This window comes from Ciconia boyciana, chromosome 1, assembly GCF_034638445.1.
Source record: "Ciconia boyciana chromosome 1, ASM3463844v1, whole genome shotgun sequence".
Taxonomy (NCBI): domain Eukaryota; kingdom Metazoa; phylum Chordata; class Aves; order Ciconiiformes; family Ciconiidae; genus Ciconia; species Ciconia boyciana.
The window spans coordinates 193228567-193249775 of NC_132934.1; the positions used below are offsets into that span (position 1 = coordinate 193228567).

Below are 21209 nucleotides of genomic sequence, written 5' to 3' on the forward strand. Positions count from 1 at the left end.
CCTCCCTGGGCAAACCATGACCAGTGTCTGACCAGCTGCATGGTTAAAAAAAAAAATAATTAAAAAGTCCTTCTACTGACTTGCAGCACTGCTCGAAAAAAGAGTGTCACTTTCCATCGTAAAACTGTTTTTTAGTTCCTTGTAAGTCTTGCCTATATCCACATAACATAATTTGGCGTCATCTAGTTACCTGAGCCCAACCTATCATCTGTTTAAACCAATGTTTAGGGCCCTCTCCACCAGCCCAAACCACATATGCCACCCTCATCCATCTGCATACTACTTCATGTACAAATATCATCCTCATCATTGTTTGAAGAGAGGAACTCTCCCTGATTTGTGGACGGCTTGTGTCTCCTCCAGGTTGTTCTCTGTTTCCTGTCAGTAGGGAAAGGAGTGAAGAGCGGGCAAGTGAGAAGTTGGGAACACAGAATTCCTAGATAAATATTGTGCTAGAAACTACCATGTGTGACAAATTTCCAGAGACACTTCAGAGCTAAATGAAGGTTAGAGGCAAACCCATCTTCCAGGACTGTGCTGGACAGGGCTGCCACTATGTAAACATGATGTTTAAGTTTCCTAGAAGTTTCTTACTGTAAGTCTGCGGTCCCGAGATTGTTAAAGGTTGACTCACGATCAGCATACACATGACAGTATCTGAGAAAGCAAGTTAATAGCCCCAACAGGGCTGGCACTCAGCAAGTTCTGGAAGAGCTAGCTCAGGTAAAGAACCGTGTACTGTGGAATGCACCTTTCCTAGATTTAACATCGCTATAAATTTTCTATGTGAAAGTCAAGCTGCAGAAGATTTTTAGAAGTGATTATGAAAGTGGCAAATAAATAATATACTGCCAGATTATATTCAGAAATTCTAGCAGCTGTTTCACTGAGAAGTTGGAAGTTTCACAGAGAACACGAGTGTTCATGTCCTAAGGCAAGTGCTGGAAATTTAGTGAGACCATTTTTCTTTTCACCCCACCAGTGCACAAATGCAGCTCGTCCTTCCCACAGCTAAGAAGCTGTACTGGGGCCGGCAGCCAGCTCCAGCTTCCCCTTCCCCAGCTCTGGAAATGAGCCTCACCTTGAGACAGCCACCTCTGCAAACATGGCATCTCTCCGAGCAGAGAAGCCGGTCATTTTGTCACAATTAAAGTGACAGTCAAAATGAAACTTGAAACGTGACATAAAGAGGAGACTTTGAAGCTTCAGAATGATAGCTTTTAGGCCTTGTTTTTCCATTTTTGAATATTGATTTCAATTACCTAACTGGAAGCTCTGGTTAGAGCAAGATTTCCTGGCATTGTTGCCAGTGCCGGTTATGAGCCCCGCTTCCAGACGCCAGGAATCGCCAGTTTCACCGCCTCCCGCTCCCAGGCTCTGCCGACACACCGGCCGGGCCCAGTGCCGCCGCCGCCGCCGCTCCCGGGGTGGGGGAGCGGCAGGAGAGCATGTCCTCCTTTCCCCTGACAGGAGACCAAGTCGGGGGAAGGCACGCATCACAGCCAACACGTATGAAACACCTTTTATTAATTAAACAGTTGCTAGGAAGAGAATCGAGCTCTTAGAACTACGCACAGCGTCCCCAGCGCGCCCCTGCCGCCTGCGGCACCGCTTCTCCTCAAGCCTCCCGCCCCCAGCCCCGCAGCCGCCCCTGCCGAGGGCCTTTCCCTCTCGCTCCTCCTTCCCCCCCCGCCGCGGAGCCGCCGCCCCGCCCCGCCCCCGCGCGCACCCCCCAACGGGCGCGCGGTGACGCCACAGGCGCGGGCCGGCGGTCCCGCCCGCTGCCGCCTGACCGGGAGGCGTGGCGGGGCTCGGCTCGGCGAGCGGGGCCTGGCTCGGTGAGCGCGGCCGCGGGGCCCGGCCCTCCCGGGCTGGAGGGGGGGCTCCGTGCGGGGCCGGGGGGCGCGGCCCCTCCTGGCGGGCTGCGGTGAGGCGGCTTGTTCGCCCGGGACGGGGCGAGGCGGGCAGCTTAGCGCGGTCGCCGCCGCCTCGGCTGCCCCCGGGCAGTCGCGTGCGGCGTCCCGAAGCGAAGGCGGCGCTCCGGTCAGCGCGGGGCGGGGGTAGCTGCGTGAGCGGCGGGGAGCCGGGACACGGGCCTGGGCAGGGCCCGGTGGGTGGTGGCAGGCGCCCGGGTGGCTCGTATCCTCTCGCTGCAGAGAAGCCTGGGCCCGGCCAGCAGGTGCGGAGCCCCGCGTCTGCGCGGTGCGGTCCGGCCGGCTCGGCTGGAGCGGGGCATCCCACTCCCCTGCGCGGCAGGGCGAGCCCTGGTCAGAGCTGGTGGGCGGGGGGTGAAGGTGCCGCCTCGACAACGCGAGCTCTGCTGCCCGGGTGAGCAGCGGGAGGGGAGGGGTGGAGCGGGGTGTGACTAGGCCAGGTTAAAGTAGCCGTGACAATCATGTTTTGAGTGTCTCCTTATGGATCTGAGAGGTTATTTGTCAAAATACTTCGGAAAACTGCTCCTTGTATTTTGTCTTTTTTAAAAGATTCACGTCAGACAGTTTGGGCTTGAGTTGTTTGTATATGGAAAAATCTGTTGGCGGTGATGCGAAACTGGCAGGCACACTGCTAATGAAAAAGTATTAAATAGCTATCTTGCGTAACCCTAAATGTTCCGTGATGCTGTTAGAATCTTGGGCCGCAGAATGGTAGATAGCGACCATGTCTTTGTACTTCAGTGCTGTGAAGAATGTAAGTGCTGGACAGCACAGCTGCATGATGAAGAGAATTATCTGCTCTACTGGTTTTTCACTTTACTTTTTAAACAAGTGCCAAGTAGGCACTCAAAGCCTAAAAGCTCTGCATGGAGAGCATGTGATGGAAATACAGACCAAGGAGTCAGGAAGGAGGTCCATTTATTTGGACAAAAAAAGGCTTGAGACAGCAGTAGTACCGAGAGGAGGAAAATCAGACATGCTGGCTGGGTGAATGTAGGTGCTGGGATACCGGCCTGAGAAGATGGCATAGGTTGAAATGTCAGAAGATGGGAGTTTACTGAAGTCTTCAGTAATTTTGAGAGAGTAACAATTACCATGCTAGATCAGATCACTGCCTTTCTCTGTTGCCTGGTCTTTGATATTATCTAGCCTTAGGTGCTTAAAAATTAGCAGTAGGCCACCACTTAATGAAAAATTTAAGGGCTACTTTAAACAAACTAATATAAGTAAACTGAAAGCAAAAAAAAGTAAAATTATCAGCTAGTACCTGGGTTGTATTAGCTTAAATCCTTTATAACATTTGTTTTAATTCAGTTTGTTCTCTAAGTTCTTGAAAGTTACTAATACTTTCTTAATTGCTCTTTCCCCACAGAAATAAGGCTTAATTCTGTCCGTATGGTAGTTCTTCATCCTCTTCATCTTTGAAATCAGTGGCTGATAGAAAAACAGTTGACATAGAGGAAGAGCTCTTGGATTAAGGGGTTTGTTTTGGTTTTGCTTTTTCTTCCCCTATACCTCCCACATTTCAAAACCAGTGATTTCGAAAGAGTGTCCTACCTCTGCCAGTCAGGATATTTAATCCTCTTAATAAGCTTTAGGCTTCATGTTTACCTTCTGGCAGTAAGATCCACCACTGAGCTGTATCTTTTTAATATACATTACTTTTTAATGAAGTGGGGTTTGCTGCCTCAGAGGTCAGCCAGATAGTTGAGATGTTAGCTTACAATATCAAATTGAACTCAAGTTTCCCTGTTGCACTGTAGCCTCCCTTGGTTGAGTCACTTAAAACCACGGAGTATATCTGTACTGATAAATTAAAAAGGGCCATGGAATGAGCTCAAGCACTGGATTGATCTGTGATTATCTACAGTGCCTGTTAGCTCTTAGCTCTGTTTTGGACCAGCTTTCTCCAAGACAAGTTCCTCTAAATCTTACTTAGTACTAAGTAGTACAGATCTGGGCCAATCTGTAGGCCGTAGGACCAATAGTTGGTTTGTGAGACTCTCGTATTTAGTAATGCACACTTTGCCATTCATTCCAGCTTTAAACAGAGGAAATAAGACTCTGCATTGTACAGAAATGGATTACAGATAAATATTAAAACATGCAGGACACTTAAATACTATATTAAGATCATACACTGAAAATAATAATGACTGAGGATCTTCCTTGCATATGATTGGATTGCTACTTCAATGTTCTGTTCCAGAGAATATTTCTTCTTGTGTTGTGAGGGAACAATCCAGTTGGCTTATTTACTTTATACCATCCACTATTTTGTATTAATTTTAATAAATTAATAGGAATGAATTAAACTTAGCTCTTCAGGCTGACTTTTAGTTATCTTGTGTTAAACTTAAAACCTACTGTGAATTCCTTCTTCCATTTCCAAGTGCTTTGCCACCCAAATGCATAGTTTGGTGGTAACTATACTGTACATATACTGCAAACCTGGGATGTTTCAAACAATCGGAGATGAGTTATAACACTCCCACTCTTCTGAACTGCTGAGCCAGCTTTTGTATCTCCACCGTGCACTAGTGCTGTGTATACACTGATCGTGCTGACATCTGTTTTCTTACAGACCTTTTTTAGTGTTAATAAAGGCTGAGCTTTAGCAAGAACAGTGGTGTTGACAGTGTGACAAGCATACAGTAAATAGTAAATTAATTCACTATTAAGTTGAAATGTAGCTATGACTTTAGGATTTTACTTGATGTCTCTTCTTGTTTCATACTAACAATCACTAGCAAAAGAATTACTTAAAATCTGTAAAGTATCTTTGCCTTAGCCTCCCCCAGCAAAAACAAATCAAAAAACATGGGGCAAAGTAGACTATTGCAGTTGGTACTGCAATTGCAAGAGGTACTGCAATTGTGTTCACATAAATTAATTGTTTACTTAAAGCCTTAAGAAGGGACTTGTTACAGAATTGGATTCTAAAATCCAAGTTTTTAGTGCCAATCAGGCACTAAAAATGTTGAAACACTAAATTTTGCTCATAAAGAAGTAAACTGATGTTAGGTTAAACTCTGTCTTCCTCAGTCTTCTAAACATTTTCTGTGTTTTGGAAACCTACAATAATTTTTAAATCAGAGTTCCTTACTGTTAAATTTTCACCTTTATACCCCTCTTACAAGGAAAAAAGGATTTTTCATTAGTAAATACAAGTGCTGACACAGATGATGTGGTTTGGGAGTCCCTAGGTTTTTTTGCTAGCTAGTAATTTGACTATGCATATCTTAAATGGTTAATGTCTAGATCATAAAATATATTACATGGTTAAGTATAATCTTTCATGTAAGGCTCCAGCTATATTCACAAACGTGTTAAGAGTTCTTTCCAATTACTTTCATTCTAATTGCTTGCTGTTGTGCTGGTCAGAAGCATGCTTATAACTTCTAAACTTGATGTCCTTGGTGGTTATTAAATATACGCTTCTTCTTACGCCAGTGTTGTTCTTCAGCTTAAATCAAAGATGTTGAACCTACTGGCAGCAGGTGACTGCAGTCAACAAGAAAAATCTCCTCCAGCCCAAGATTTGTTTTTCTGCTACATGATGGGGAATTGGCAGCGAGCCTGGTGGCTTGAGTCGCTGGTGACCTGCTCCATGTGGGCTGCCTGCTCAAGCCAGCCCTGTCATATTCCTAGCTATGTGTCTGTCATTGGACTGAAATCACACATCTTATCTTTTGCATGAAATTGGATTCTGTCACATTGTAAAAATACAGATGTGTTTCACATTACATGACACTACTGTCATGTGACTGCCAATGCACCAGTCACATGAGTACTATCTGCGTTTTGGTCATAAAGGATCTAGGAGTAGAGCACGGCATTTGATCTTTGCCTCTTTAAAATCTTTTCATGGCCTGCACTACCTAAGTTGCTCTGTTTGTGTTGGACTAGAGGAAGGATATTTTCCAGATTACTTAAATATATACATTCATTTATTTATTTATTTATTTACTTTATTGATAGTTGGACTAAAACAAAAAGAGACATTCAATAAACTTAAATGTAGGTACTGTTTCAGGATTTTAATAAAAGTTTGGATTTCAGTAGTTCTTTTTTTCTTTCCTGATTTACTTTCTTCTTTTCATCCAGTTTATTTATAGAGACTAATCCAATCTCTTAGCCTTTGGTTTATTGACTTAGTAAGCCAAACATACCTCTGTCTGGGGAAAAGAAAAGTAATAGATTCACCAGAAAATTTCAGTAGCCTTCTGCATGCTTCTTCTTGTTTTGGTGCAGCTTTCTTGAATGTGGCTCAGCATTGTGTGAGGTCTCACCAGTGCTTTATACAGTGGCAGTAATGCTTCTGTATGTGTAATGGAAGTATTTTTATTTTCACACTTTGGATTTTACTTATGCCCATGTTTTCTGTAGCTTGCTATCATTGTGATTGACAGATGTCTCTAGATTTTTCTCCTTTCTTCCATCCAGCTTACAGCACAGAATAATTGTTTTTCTTAAAAATGCATGCTCTTTCATTTTTAAATAGTATCCCATTTTTGTTGTCCATGATCATGACTCTGATTTTTCTGAATTGACAATGCCTCTCAACACTGTCAGCAAAAAACCTCACTGGAATTTTTTTACATTGTGTGTTGTAAACACTATCTTAGTCCAAGAATGATTGGTATTTGCTGCATTTGGCCAAGACTGAAAATGTGCAGTCAGTTAAAACAGTGATTTTTTTTTTTTTTTTACACATTTTAAAGTTCAAATAAACCTATTGGATTCTTTTCTGCTCTTCAGTTGTTGAAATGTATATGAGGCTGTTTGAGGAATACATTCCAAAATAGAAATAGAACCTGCAACCTTTTGTACATAGTGGTATTTCAGGTTTTTGTCACCTGGGGAGCAAGGAAGGGAAAACGCCAGTTGTCTTTCTCACTTCATAAACACTGTAAAGAAATTAAGTAATTCCCTGTTTTCATTTTGTAAGGCATAGCTTTAACTGTTCAAAGTATTTCTTCCCAGTTCTGTGTCTGTCTTGAAGTCTATCAAGATTTGTTTAAGTCTGTTGAGTCTGTCAAGGCTTGTTTAAATCTGTTGAGTGCTTTCCCTTAAATCATTGGAATAAAAATGTACTAAGTTTGTAAGTTCAGCCCTTATTTAAATAGACAAAATGTTAACTGAGTTTTTTAATACCCTAGAGATTTTTTTTTTAAATATCAAAAGTAAAGTTAGATTTTTCATTTATTTTTTTTTTTACTCCACCATTTACTACTGATCTTAATACTTTTTAAGATGGAAAGTTGAATATCAGGCCTACCCGTATCCTTCTGATGCTTAACGTTTAAGAAATACCTGTCTGTGATGTAACCAGATGTGATGGTTATAGAGTTAAATTCCTTGCTGACTTGGAATCATATATTCTAAATCTGAAGGTTAATAGGAGATAACCGTAACATACCAGGCACTGTACCAAGCAACTAGATAGCTTTCTGCTAATACACAGAGTATAGTTACTGTTAGAAACCAATTAGAAGACATTTTATTCTAAGGTAGACTTTGTTTGGCTTCATCTGTGAATACTCCTACTAATCGATTCCAATTTGCAGTAATGGAACAACTACAGGATCCAGTTATGCAAGAAGATGCAAATATTAAAGCTATTAATGAAGAGTACAGGAAAGCCTTTATTTTTATCAATAAAGGACTGAATACAGATGAACTGGGTCAGAAGGAAGAGGCAAGAAATTATTATAAGCAAGGACTTGACCACTTGCTCCGAGGAGTTAGCATTCCATCGCAGGGTCCTGCATGTGTAGGGTCCCAGTGGGAGTCTGCCAGGCAAATGCAACAGAAGATGAGGGAGACCCTTCAAAACGTTCATGCTCGACTCGGCATTCTAGAACAAAACACCCCACCCGTACAAGCAAGTCCTGCTGCGATGGATGCCCCTGCTGGGGTGCCCAAGTTGTACCCATCCATTCCTTCCAAAGAAAAGCCAGAAAGACCCCCAGCCCCTAATTCTCTGTTTGTACCAAGTCAACCACCTGCAGCAGATGGAAGTGTTGCAACTGTGAGCCAGAGGCAAATTCCAGCTATGAGTCCATCATCTGCAAAACCTCTTTGTCTGCCAAATGAAGCACCTCCTGCCTATACGCCTCAAGCTACCAATGGCCATTTTACTGTGTCTTATGGCACAGACTCTGGGGAGTTTTCTTCTGTAGGTGAGGACTACTACAGTAAGTGTACTCAGCCACCTCCCCTTGAAAACCTGGGAGTGGATGCAGATGAGCTGATCTTGATTCCCCAAGGAGTACAAATATTCTTTGTGACTCCTGATGGCCAGGTTAGTGCTCCTTCATATCCTGGATATCTGCGCATTGTGAAGTTCTTGGATACAGATAGTGAGACAGCCCGGAATCGTCCACCTGCATTTCTTCAGGTAACTGGAAAATAATTTTCTCCTTTAATTAAATTTCAAGAACTGACATAAAACTTTAAAAGGCAATCTTCTTAAGTTCTTACTCTTCTGAGCCTAAATCTCTGTATGATAATATGAAGGATGTTATAGCTGTTGGAGAAATGTTTTTCTGCAAATAGGCTCTTTTATGACTTTTTCTGTGAAAATCACCTGTGTCTTCCCAAGGTTGTCAAGTGCTGACTGTTCTGGTGAATTCCGTTTTCTAAAGGAGTTGACTTAACATGTCTTCATAAAATTAACTTCCCTTTCCTCACATAGAGAAGACATGTTGATTCACCTCTTATAACATGTCAGTGTAAAATGGGGTTACGTGCTACCCACTTCAGTCTCAACTAGTGACAAGGTATTGCAGTTAGGACAGCTGATAATTTGGAATTTGAGGGCCCATGTTAATCCAGACTCTGAACTACAAATAAAAAAATTTGAATTTTTTATTATTTGGATTTTTTGATTTTTTGGATTTTATTATTTGGATTTTTGGACCCACTATTTGGATTTTTTCAGTCCATGCGTGCTTCATGTGGGCACCTTCTGCAATGTATGTAATGTTTCTGGTCTGGTTTCTGACTTTGGATCTCCTTGTTGCTACTAAGATTGGCTGTTGGAAGTCTCATCAGTGAAGGGGAAACTTGGAGGAACAAGCAAAAACTGCTGCCTACTTTTGGGTTTGCTGGTTCACCTCCACCTGTGTTAGCAGTCTTCAACAGTCAGCCAGTGACAGCCATATGTTCTCTTTATCCTATCATATAAACCTGTCCTGAGATCTACAGGAAGTTACAGGCGCTGTGAATCCTCACTTGTTTGGCAGTGCTTTTCATCTGCTTCTACACCTGGGCCTCAAGACTAGACCTCAGTTAAGAGGCTACCAGCCTGAATTATAGTCCTGTGAAAATTGGTATTTTCTGTATATTAGACTGTCAGAACTAATCAAGAATGGTATTTCCACAGTGATGTGGGTTTTTTGTTTTGGTTTTTTTTTTTTTCCAAGATGGCATAAGGCTTTTTCATTTTTTTTCTTAAACTTTACGGAAAATCAAGTTTGTGGTGCTTATCAGTACATTCGACCTATCTTTCTTTTTTAAAAGTTTCCTTTAATTCCTTTATGTACTTGTCTTTTGTAGGTTTGTGACTGGTTGTATCCTCTAATGTGTAACCAGTCTCCTGTTCTGTGCTGTAATACTGGAGTCTACATGTTCCCTGACACGATGTCCCAGATACCAGGGTCCTATGTGGGAGTAGTGCTGTCTTCAGAACTTCCAGCAGCTGACAGAGAGCTCTTTGAGGATCTCTTAAAACAGATGTCTGACCTTCGAATCCAGGTAAATTCCTGGGCTGCCTTTTTTAAGCCAATAAGGAAAGGTGGAAATTATCAATACATCGCCCTATTTACATTTAGTTGTGTAAAACTGCAAAGTTCTGTGTCTTGCTTGGTGAGCTTACCAGTGAGAAATAGATAAAGTAGCCAAGATTAAGCAACCTAGTAATGAAACTGTAGGCTCTCTGAGATGGGAGGACAGAAATTTTAAAATACTAAATTGTAAGTACAGAGAGGAATTGGAGATCATTTTGTACATTTTCTCTATTTTTCCAAAAGAGAATATAGGACCCAAAATGAAAATTTCTGTTCAGGGTGAAGCACATTTTTTCCTCTGTGTGTGCACACGCTCTCTGTAGTTTTGATGATACCATTCTTGGAATGTGCCCAAATGTGTTTACAGTTCAAAAATATTAAGCCGCTTCAGAGAAGACCTGTGAAAATAGTCTGTACCTTTAAAATCTCCCTTCAAATGGGATCTCAAAAAAGATAAATCTGGCACCTTATTGCAGTAAGATATTAACAGATAGAGAAAATAGAAAAAAACCCATAGCGTAACAAAGGTGCAGTAAGATACAGTGACTGGAAACAAGGTGAAAAATATGACTGTAAGAGCACTGGAGCACCATTTCAGGAAGAATGGTAATCAATAACTACTTAAAAGCTCATAGCAAGGTTATATCTTTTCATGAAAGATAGAATCTTGTTGAATCACCAAGACTTGCATGCAGTGATGATGGACTGGTTTGCAGCATGCCATGTGGGCAGACTTCCGTTATGTTACAAATCCTGTTGAGTTCAGCAGGGAATTTTGCTAGCACAGGAGGCCACTAATTTTTACTTCAAAGGAAAAAGTACTACAGAATTATGTGATGTTTCAGTGCAGGACTTACTGGATAAAATTCTGTAATCTTTCCTGTGTAGAAGTAGTTCAAATTGGATACCTCATTAGTTCCTTGTTGTCCTAAAATTCCATGTTTTTGTTAATGTTCCCTGATACGATGTCACAGGTGCCAGGATCCCATGAGAGAGTAGGGTTATCTTCAGAGCTCCCAGCAACTGAGAGAGCGCATTTTGAAGATAAATTTAAGCAGATGTCTGGCCACAAAGTCCAGGTAAATTCCAGGATAGTGGTTCCAAAATTTTGTAGTGGGAAAAAAAAAAAAGTCCCTGAAATACATGTTAGAACTGCTGAGATTCCAGACTTGGTTGAAAGCAGCAATGTATGCTGTGCCCTGTGGTTTTTTTAATTTTTTGTTGTTGTTGGTTAAGAGCTGGTTCAATTACTGCAGGCTACCACATTTTGCAAATCAGTAGCAGATTTCTGGAGTTTTAAAAACTTTGTGATAGAGCACAAATATTTCAAAGCCTAGTGTGATGGCCATTTAATGTATCTGTTTTATATAGTACTCATGAGGATCTAATTAACAAGTATATTTAATGTATTTATAGTATAGAGTCACCTGTCTTATTAGAGAACCCATTTCTGATCCTTAGCAAAGTCCTTAGAAGTCTCGTTGAATGTTTTTCTACATAGTGATCCAAACTGTGGTGTAACTGAATTAATCTGGAGCATACTTTGGGGTTTTTTTCATTGGGTTTTTTTGTAGGTTTTTTTTTAGTTATAGCTGTGTATTAAGGTAATTTCTCCTGCCCAGCCCCCAGAGTATTTTGGTCACATGCTAAAGACATTTCTTAAACATGAGATTTTGCACTGCTCTCAAGAAGTAATTGATGATATAGTACAAGTCAGTGATATATTGTTAACCTAGCAACTTTCCAAGACTTAATCTACTCTTTTCTGTTAATGTTTGTTTTGTTTTACTGCAACAGCCATCTTTGTGCAATACCCTATTTTTATTTTCAGTAAATATGTCAGAGGAATCTAAGAATTCCATGCAATATCAAATACTATTCTATATTGTGTATTCTATTCTGTTCATAGGTTTCATCTATGAATGCTTTCATATAGACTCTTCTAGACTAAACAAAAAGGTTTTTCTTACTGTCCCTCATTAACTAGCAGTGTTTTCAATCATTGAAATGTTTTTTTACTTTTACATTGGACAAGTCTTAAAAATAGAATCCTAACCAAAACCTAAATCTATTACAATTTTTTTGCTTTCTCTAATTAAAGTTTAATTACACATTGTCTGTGAACTGTGTAAGTGGTGTTACGCTTTTTAGAAACACTAACCAGACTGTGGTGGTGGTTGCTATGTTTGAATGATTAACGTCTACTCTAGAAACTCTAGTGTTTGACATGAAATCACACCGAACCTATCCACGCAACTTTAAATGGGGAGCAGTATCATGCACAGCTTGATGTGTTCCTTGGCTGTGCCAGTCTGCAAAAGCATTGACAGCATGTAGAATGAATAATCTCCTTTATTTTTGAATTTGGGAGGGATGAGGAGCAAAACAACCAGAACAGCTGCATTCTTTTAGTGCAGCTGGACTGCAGTTCCCATACTGATAACAACAGAATTAACTTCCATCTGAGAAGATAAAAATGATAGATTGATAAGTCTCTTACCTTTTTTTGCTAGTTAACTTGTACTGTAAGTTTTCCCTACTTAGTTACTTGACCATACAGCCATGTAGGCATGCAAATCTTTTCATTGTAACTGGATGAAGAAAGTGTACAGAAAATGCTGAGCTGTCTGATAAGCTTTTTTTGAACGCATAGCATTTCTTTGCAAAAGTAATTGAATCACAAATTTCCATTGAATTTCTGTACACTTACCCAAGGAATATGTTAGCATTTTCTGATAATGGATCTGTATGATCTAAAACATGTAAAACAGAAATCCTTGTGATATATTGTGAAGCAGATTCTCAGGTGTTTACTTTCACTTGGCAGCCTTCAGAAGCCTCTAGTGATGCAATTAACTTGCCTCAGACTGTACATATCCAACCACAACCTGAAGGAGTGGAAAATCGGAAAGAGTTGCCAGAATGGAGTGAGAAAGTTGCCCATGGAATCTTGTCAGGTACCGTTGTAGTAAGAGGATTGTGTTCAATATAAACCTCTGTGAGTAACATTTAAACACTATTTTCACCTAAATGCATGTGTGCTGGTAGAAGCTGTGTGGTCAGAAGTAGTTGTTCACCAGTTCCGGTAGTAATTGTCTAAAGGATACTTTGGTGGGCTTTATAAAAACAGTGCAGAATTTAAATCCATTGCCAACAGTCTTGCTCATTCAAATGAGTTAGGCTCCTCATCTGACAATATGTTAGGGTATTGCCCCCTGTGACTCAAACTGCTGTGACAGAACAATTTTACTCCTGTATGAGCAGTTATATTAAAGCAGGCATCTATTGTGATTTCAGCAGATAAACATTTTTTTTCCTCTGAGAACCTCTGGAATATACTAATGACCACCAGCTGATTGTAATAAATATGAATCTGCTAGGAGGGCTAGAGGGCTGGGTTGTACATTTTTAGAATGTTAATAGCGTTGAGATGTGCAGTTCTATCACTTCTGACCCAGCTGGGGCTTGGATATCTATTAAAAAACTGAGTATCTGTATTAAGCTGACATTTGGGTGAGGGCTGGCTGTATTAAACTTAAGTAAAGTGAATTGAAAAAACGTGGGTGGTGTAGGAGCAGAAATCACTGCAGGAATTCATGCTGGCCCATTCAGGGAAGAGTATAATTGCAGACTGTGTAATCAGGAATGTTTCTAGTCAGTGTTGCAGAGGAGGGAAAGCTGTAGGAATCACAGTCTATAAAATTGTACATTCTAAGAAACACAGTTTTTGCCTTGAAGGTGCATCTTGGGTAAGCTGGGGCCTAATAAAAGGAGCAGAATATACTGGTAAAGCTATCCACAAAGGAGCTTCTAAACTGCGAGAACACATTCAACCAGAAGAAAAACCTCTGGAAGTCAACCCAACTGTAGCAAAGGGGCTTCACGTAGCAAAACAGGCTACTGGAGGAGCTGTGAAAGTCAGCCAATTCTTAGGTAAAAATTTCCATCTCATAGTATATTTTTGCCTTAAATATTCTGTAAAATGAGAGCTGGTTTCTCGAGCCAATGAACTAGAGGAGGGACTGACCTGGTGAAATCCAGTGATCAGTAGTTTGGCCTAGTTATATCCTGTGAGGACATACTTTAGGGCTAGGATTTATTATATAGCCTTGAGGCATCTTTTTCTTTCCTAAAAGAATAGTCTGTACAGTCTTAAGTTTGGCATGTTTTTCTAAGTTTTAGACAGTTATTTCAAAATGGTGTGTCTCTCTTCTTCAGTTGATAACCATGTATTTTAAAAGCTGTACCGTCACTGGTTACTAACATGTATATTGTATCACTAGTGAGTGTGTGTCTGCATGGTTTTAAATATGCACACCTGAAACAAGTCTATTAGACTACGTATAAACTTCCAGATAGAAAAGGCTGGGTGTTCAGAGGTGCTTGGTAACCCTAGCAGCTCTCAGTAACTTCATTCTGTTATTTATTTGCATTACTGTTTATATTTAGTGTCTAGTGACTCATCCAAGTTTAAAAGCAAATTGTGCTGGATATTATACAAATACTTTGAAGAGCTGGAATGATTGTAAGAAAGACTTCTCCAGGAGACGGGTCAGGAAATAAACACGGTTTGTTCCCTATCTGCAAGTTGGGCATAACAAAGCAATGGAAGCAGTTTCTTGACATTAGTGTGACATGTATGTATTTCTTTTAAAGGGCTTTTTAGCCATAAGACCAACCTTACTTGTTTCTTAGGAATTGGAGCTGTGCGGAATCTGAAAAATAAAGTTGCTTCTCTATCAGTCGGGTACTTAAGCGTGGATTAAGGTCTGTCTTTCAAATAAGCATATTTAAATAGAAGCAACACTTAAGACTTCAGTGAAACTTACTTTTAATTAGGAGTAAGGACTTTTAAAGAAAGATGTTCTATGTTCTTACTAAATAATCTGCATACTGTTGTTTCATGGTAGTTGAGGGAGTGTGTTCCATAGCAAGCTGTGTCGGAAAGGAGCTGGCTCCGCACGTGAAGAAGCATGGCAGCAAATTAGTTCCAGAATCCCTTAAGAAAGATAAAGATGGCAAATCCACTTTTGATGGTGCTCTGGTGGTAGCAGCAAGTGGAGTTCAAGGTAATAAAAATTCCTTATACTCTTTTAATTGCATACTTTTCAATGCTATGAACTCAAATAAGCTGTTCATTTTTACAGGGTTTTCAACAGTGTGGCAAGGTTTAGAAAGTGCAGCTAAGTGCATTGCTAAAAGTGTTTCAACCGAGACTGTAAAAACCGTCAAATACAAGTAAGTTATGTTTTTATTGGTTTCATCTTCTACAACATATTGTCATTGTGTTTGAATACTGGCAAGAAAGCTTATTAAAGTGCAGGGAAGCTAACTGCAATACCTGCTTTGCTCTAATTATGCAGCACATGATAAGCTGCTAAGTGCACAGTAATGAGCATCTCCTGTAACTAAAAATACGAAATGAGTAAATGATTGTGGTAAGTGTTTTTTTAGCTCTCTTCTAGAAGTGTTACAGCTTCAGGCTATGTTACAAATACTGTTCAGATTTATATCTTTGCTCTACAGTATAATGTCATTATGAAAAAAAGTTACTGTTTTAAACCTCTCAGCTCTGATCCTGAATTTATGTAAACTTAGCTAAATTTGAAGAAAAATGGAAGAACTTCAACTATCAGCAGGTCTGACTAAAGCGAGGAGGTACAAAACAGAATATTGTGTAAGGAAATCTAAGGCATAAATAGCAATAACAGGATAGCATCGACTTGCAAAATACAGATGTTCTTAGAAAAAGATAATGGGGGAAGAGGATAGTAACATTTGGGATTAAGATGATGTTACTAAGATGATGGAAAGAACAAAGTTGAGTACATGTACTGGAAGATGCTGTGGAGAATAAGGGAATATATTGAAGTAACTGCAAAATGTATGAAATGCACACCTCAAAAAAAAAAAAAAAGTGCAGTAGGTATAATAGAAAGTGAAGAGTAAGCAAAGTGTCGTGGTTTAGCCCCAGCCTGCAACTAAGCACCACGCAGCCGCTCACTCACTCCCCCCTGGTGGGATGGGGGAGAGAATCGGAAGAGCAAAAGTAAGAAAACTCGAGGCTTGAGATAAAGACAGTTTAATAGGTAAAGCAAAAGCCGCGCACGCAAGCAAAGCAAGGAATTAATTCACTACTTCCCATGGGCAGGCAGGTGTTCAGCCATCTCCAGGAAAGCAGGGCTCCATCACGCGTAGTGGTTACTTGGGAAGACAAACGCCATCACTCCAAATGTCCCCCCCTTCCTTCTTCTTCCCCAGCTTTATATACTGAGCATGATGTCATGTGGTATGGAATAGCCCTTTGGTCAGTTTGGATCAACTATCCTGGCTGTGTCCCCTCCCAGCTTCTTGTGCACCTGGCAGAGCATAGGAAGCTGAAAAGTCCTTGACCAGTGCAGCAACAACTAAAACATCTCTGTATTATCAACACTGTTTTCAGCACAAATCCAAAACATAGCCCCACACCAGCCACTATAAAGAAAATTAACTCTGTCTCAGCTGCAACCAGGACACAAAGGCATGTAGGTTAAATGGAATTGGTGATAAGTGTAGCAAAATAGATGTTAAAAAGGATTGCTGAAAGTGCATACAGGCTACTAGCAGAGGTAAGGTAAACCTCAGCATACAGTATTAAGTGGATTGGCATTCAGGGTTGTGTTGTGATGCATTTCGAATAGGAGGCTAGATAGTGAAGTTCTAGTCAGTGGCGCTCTATTGCTAATGCTTGCTTTCAGTAGGAATGTCAGGAGGTATTGTACTGGTACTCCTTTCACATAAATTCACAGTAATGTTTTTGGTTTTGATATAAAAATAGGAAATATGGAGATCAGCAGTCAACAGCCACTAAGAGTGAAAAACAATAAGTAATTAAATGTTGCAGTTAATTACAATACAATTGAAAATGTCTGATATTTGATCTTTAGAATCTATCTATATAAATATACTAAAATTCTACATAATACCTCTTTTGGAAGCTGGTTTCTGTTTCAGTGACAAAGATTTCTGCCACTCAAAATACTTCAGTGAATGAGCTAAATTTCACTTAATGGAAACAAAGCTAAAGGAGCATCATCACAGTGTCTCTAAATTCACAAAAGACTCAGCTAAAACTTCAGCTGCAATACCTTCGTGGATGGAATTATAAAGAGATGCTCATCATATGTGTATGTTGATCAGAACTGGGGGAAAACATAGTTTCCAAAAGTGGTATTTCTGCCAAAGTATCATTCTACTACCTTAGTGGGTTTTTACAGTGATATAAATAACTGTGGTATCTACACCTGCCCAACTTTTTTCTTTAAAAAAAACACAAAACACCTTACAAATGATGCAATTGAGACAGGCAAACTGAAAAATCAATTATCAAATATTAACAAATTGTTAGCCTAACTGTACTGGATAAGATACAGTCTCACTTCAAATGAGGTTACCTATTTTACTGATGTTATATAAAACTGGCTTATGATGTTCTCGATGTGAAAATAACTAATCAAATTGACAAATACCGCACTTTTGCTATGAGATTAATTCTGTGATCTGCAAATCAGTTGTTGGTGATTCAAGGCTGTTACTCTATCAGAGAATTAAAAACCAAACAAAAAGGCACTACTTCTTTTTATTCAGTTTCATTGTTGGTTCCAGCCATTATGCCATGGCTGCCGCACTCATAATGTGATAGATTTTTGGATTCTTTGATATTCTGTGCTTCCCTCTAGCCTTCTTTTGAGGTCGTCAAAGAATCTCTGGTCATAAGAAGCACAGGGACAAAGTAACTCTGGTAACTGCTGGGATTCTGACGCTGCCAGAAATACTTCCCTTTGGCCTGGTTTGTCTGATTACAGTGCTCTCTGGGGAAATGTCTGGCTGCCCAGAACAGCTGGAGTTCCTGCTCTCACTCTTGTCCTCCTTCAGTGTGCTTTCTGTCCTGGTGTAGATTGTGTACCTTTCTTAACACTTGAGTAATTGAGACTGGTGACTTGCCCCCTAAAGCATAAAGAAGCTGGACCCACAGCCCAGTGGAGAGACCAGAGGTTTTATCTCTTGGTAACTTCCATCGTATCCTCAAGATAGCTTTGTTGAGCCTTTTGGGGTTTTGTATGACTTCTCCTTTTTCTGCCCCCTCCTTCCCCTTTGCCACTGTATTGATTCCAGGTTACTTCAGATAAGTTTTCACTGCACAATGAAATTTTTTTTGTAGGGGCTTTGCTACCTCCAACATATGAGCATAGCTGTGTCAGCAGTTCTCTGTACCCAGGAGACCTGGTAGTCTGTCTGGGTTAATTTGCTTGAGCACAGCGGTGCACTACCTTAGGGAGTCTGCTTTTGGGACTTGGAATTAACATGCCAGTGTGTTGCTGTTACACCAGACATAGTATCATATTATGCCATGTAGACACAGGCAAAGGTGATGTAGGACAAGTACTAACCAAGCACTATTCTGGCAGTGGTGGTACCGACTGAGAGAAAATATGCCTGAGGTGATTCCTGTTTTTCTGTAACAGGAGAGAAGGCAAGACAGTGTTTGCCCTCCCTCCTTCTCAGTGCTGCCACCCATGGTAGAGACTGAGAAGGTTTAGCAGCTGTGAGGACTTAATGGGGGATAGAGGGTATTAGGAATTTTACCTAAGAACTTAGGTGAAAAAGTACTTGGGGGTTATTGCACACAACTGCCCCCCCTCTTCTTATGGTTCTATAGATAAGCCTTCTACTCTTCTCTTCAAAACTAGATGGGAAGGAAGGAGAAAGACTGGAAGGTTTTTTGAGAAAAAAGGGCAGAAGCATATTGGTAACTTTAAAATCTGTCTGATAAGAGGAGCAGCCCTTACTCAAATGGCTTGGTAATGTCTAATTTTATTCTTTAGACATTCATGCTGTGTGCTTATTATTTGTTCTTGGTAATGCTTAAATTTTTGCTTTCAAAAGAATTCTAGTGAAGAGAAAAATACCAACTATACGTATCTACAAAACTGCTATCTTTCTTAAGGTACGGAGATGATGCTGGCCATGCTACAGACAACGCTATGAATTCTGCAATCAATGTTGGTGTGACGGCATTTAACATTGACAATATTGGTATCAAAGCTGTTGTAAAGAGAACTGCAAAGGAAACCGGCCATGCTGTGTTAGATGAATATAAAGTATTGGATAATGAGAAGAAGGATAAAAAATGAAAGCAATGAAATATTTCTCAGAGCCTTACATTAGAGATGAAACTTCCTATTTAGAAGTAACTACATTGCTAATCTGCAATTTAACACAAATCATACTCTGCTTTTCAAGCAACTGTTAATTTGGCATGAAAATGTGAAAGTAGGGAGCACATTCTTAGAAGGAAAAATGAAAGTTGTCTTAACTCCTTGTTCTGTATTAAACAACGGTTTTAAACAACTGGATCAGGGTTTTAGACGACTGGAAGGGTATGAGTTTGCAGTTAATAAACTTGCCTCTGTAAGCACTTTTTCAAAATATAATATGGAATAATTAATATAGAAATAGTATTGTGAATATTTTTGTAATGCTTTATATTTGTAAAGAAGGTGGTGATACAGAACAAATAGGATTACTAATTCTGGAACAAACAGGACTACTAGTTTTGTTTTTTAACTTAAGAGTTAGTTTTAGTAAAACAGCCTTGTCTTATTTAATATGTACTAAAATAAGCTTTGTGTTTCATTGTTTTGTAGAGAATTTCCCTTTTCAGCTACCAAACAGCTAATCTTATCCAAAGTTCATGTTGGAAGAAATGAAAGATGATCCTCAGGTAACTAGGTAGTTATTCCCTTTAAAACTATTTTTTTTCCATCCAGCATATAAGCAAACCAAAGATATCAAGCATTTCTTCTAAAAGAGGGTATTTACAGCTCTAGAAAAATGTATTCTCCAGTTGACTCCATAAGGAATGTACAAAGATTCTTTGAAATGGAGATTTTTATGTAGAGAGGAGAAGTATGTTTTTGCATAAATTCAAGTATTTTTCTGTAAAAACATTCTATAGAGGACACTAGGAACTTCTATGCATTCTGTACTTTTCAGCCAATCCAGAAAGATTCAGAGTATATATCATGGCCTCCTAATGGAAGACAGTAAGTATTTGCTTCCACAAGTAGTTCTAACAGTCAGCATCTTTATTCCATTAAATTCATAGTTGCACAAGGTGCATCTTTAAAGGGTATGATAACAAGCCCTTTTAATGAAGAGATGTGTGTGGAATAGAATAACACTACTGTGTAGGTTTTTCATCCTGTTCCTAGTGCAGTGTGAAATGACTCCATATGTAGAGCCCTTGAGATGCTTTTACACTGCTACTTATTTAACAGTTCATTATTGAGTTTTAAAGCTGCTACACATTCTAATACTGGCTGGACCTGCAGCAAACAGAACACCATCAATTTACAACTTACCTCCATTTCATGTAATGGAGAAAATAACTATAAATGGTTGTTAGCAAATGATATTTACATCAGATTTAAAAAATACAGTAACAACTAATAGGTGCACATTTTGTGATAGCTGCTGTAGGTGTTTACTTAGGGTGAGAAATGTGAAACAAAGGATCTAACCACTTGAAGTGTAACTTTGATTTATGGAAATAAAGATGAAATTAAAATTGGTTAATCTGTGCTTGGCCTTTTTATGATGTGAAGCTACTGTATGGATCAGTGAGTGGAAAGACTAGGACTTCTGAAGTAATACAAGAACAGTGTTGGAGTATGTCAATGACAGAAACAAGCTCATCAATTAGAGCTTAAAATATTTCAAACCAGAAAGGTCCGTCAAAAGTATACTACAACAATTTCTGTTGCTATAGTCTGTCACTTGCCAGCAAGTGTAACCAGTTTAAGGCTACTAAAGACTTCACACTAGAAAAAGCATTTTTGTTTTTATGAACTGTATTTACAATAGGGATGTATGTATTTGTATCTTCCTCCTCCCTCCCATTTTGGTTTTGCATATAGCTCATGCCCTTTAGTTTTATCTGTAAACCATCAGAACAACAAGTATTAAAACAACAGTTAAGATCAAAGTGTTACACTCTTCAAGAGACCAGGTTGTAGTTTACTGAGGAAAAAGACTTAAATGTTGTTGGTATCAGGCAAGCATTGTTGTCCTGTTCAACTTGCTGTTGTTCTCCTCACATGTACTCAGTCTTTCAAATTTGTCTCACAGTAGATTAAAGCTGATTTTTTTTAATAATGCCTACCCCATTTGACATTTTTTAATGTGATACATCCATGATCTTCCCTTTCACATTGTTCCAAAGTTTAGTTAATTCTCACTGCTGAAAGTACTATGCTGTTGAACTTACCCTGCTTCAACTGTCACTACTTGGGCCCTGGGCAGCAAATCCATATGCTTGTCCCCAGTTCCTCTACCATATACAGCTTATCTCAGCTCTCCTTTTTGTACACTATACACACTAAGCTCCCTAAGCCTCGTACCTTAGGTTCATTTTCTATTCCCAGCTTGGTTTTGTTTCTCC

At 39.8% G+C, this 21209-nt stretch overlaps 1 protein-coding gene across 4 annotated transcripts; it reads left to right on the forward strand.

Annotated features, from left to right (window-relative positions):
- The first annotated feature begins 1725 nt into the window (after window positions 1–1725).
- On the forward strand, window positions 1726–21090 carry SPART (spartin). Of its 4 annotated transcripts, none has more exons than XM_072850357.1 (10): window positions 1748–1838; window positions 3307–3415; window positions 7505–8337; window positions 9498–9695; window positions 10702–10806; window positions 12555–12684; window positions 13466–13660; window positions 14638–14796; window positions 14875–14965; window positions 18714–21090. In XM_072850357.1, exons 3-10 carry the CDS (start codon window positions 7507–7509, stop codon window positions 18898–18900), a joined length of 1896 nt encoding a protein of 631 aa, XP_072706458.1. In that variant the 5' UTR covers window positions 1748–1838; window positions 3307–3415; window positions 7505–7506; the 3' UTR covers window positions 18901–21090. The 4 variants fall into 4 exon arrangements, with proteins under 4 accessions (XP_072706460.1, XP_072706458.1, XP_072706461.1 ...); XM_072850358.1 differs by lacking the exon at window positions 1748–1838 and adding an exon at window positions 2139–2328; XM_072850359.1 differs by lacking the exon at window positions 3307–3415 and having other exon boundaries at window positions 1726–1838.
- The last annotated feature ends 119 nt before the right edge of the window (window positions 21091–21209 follow it).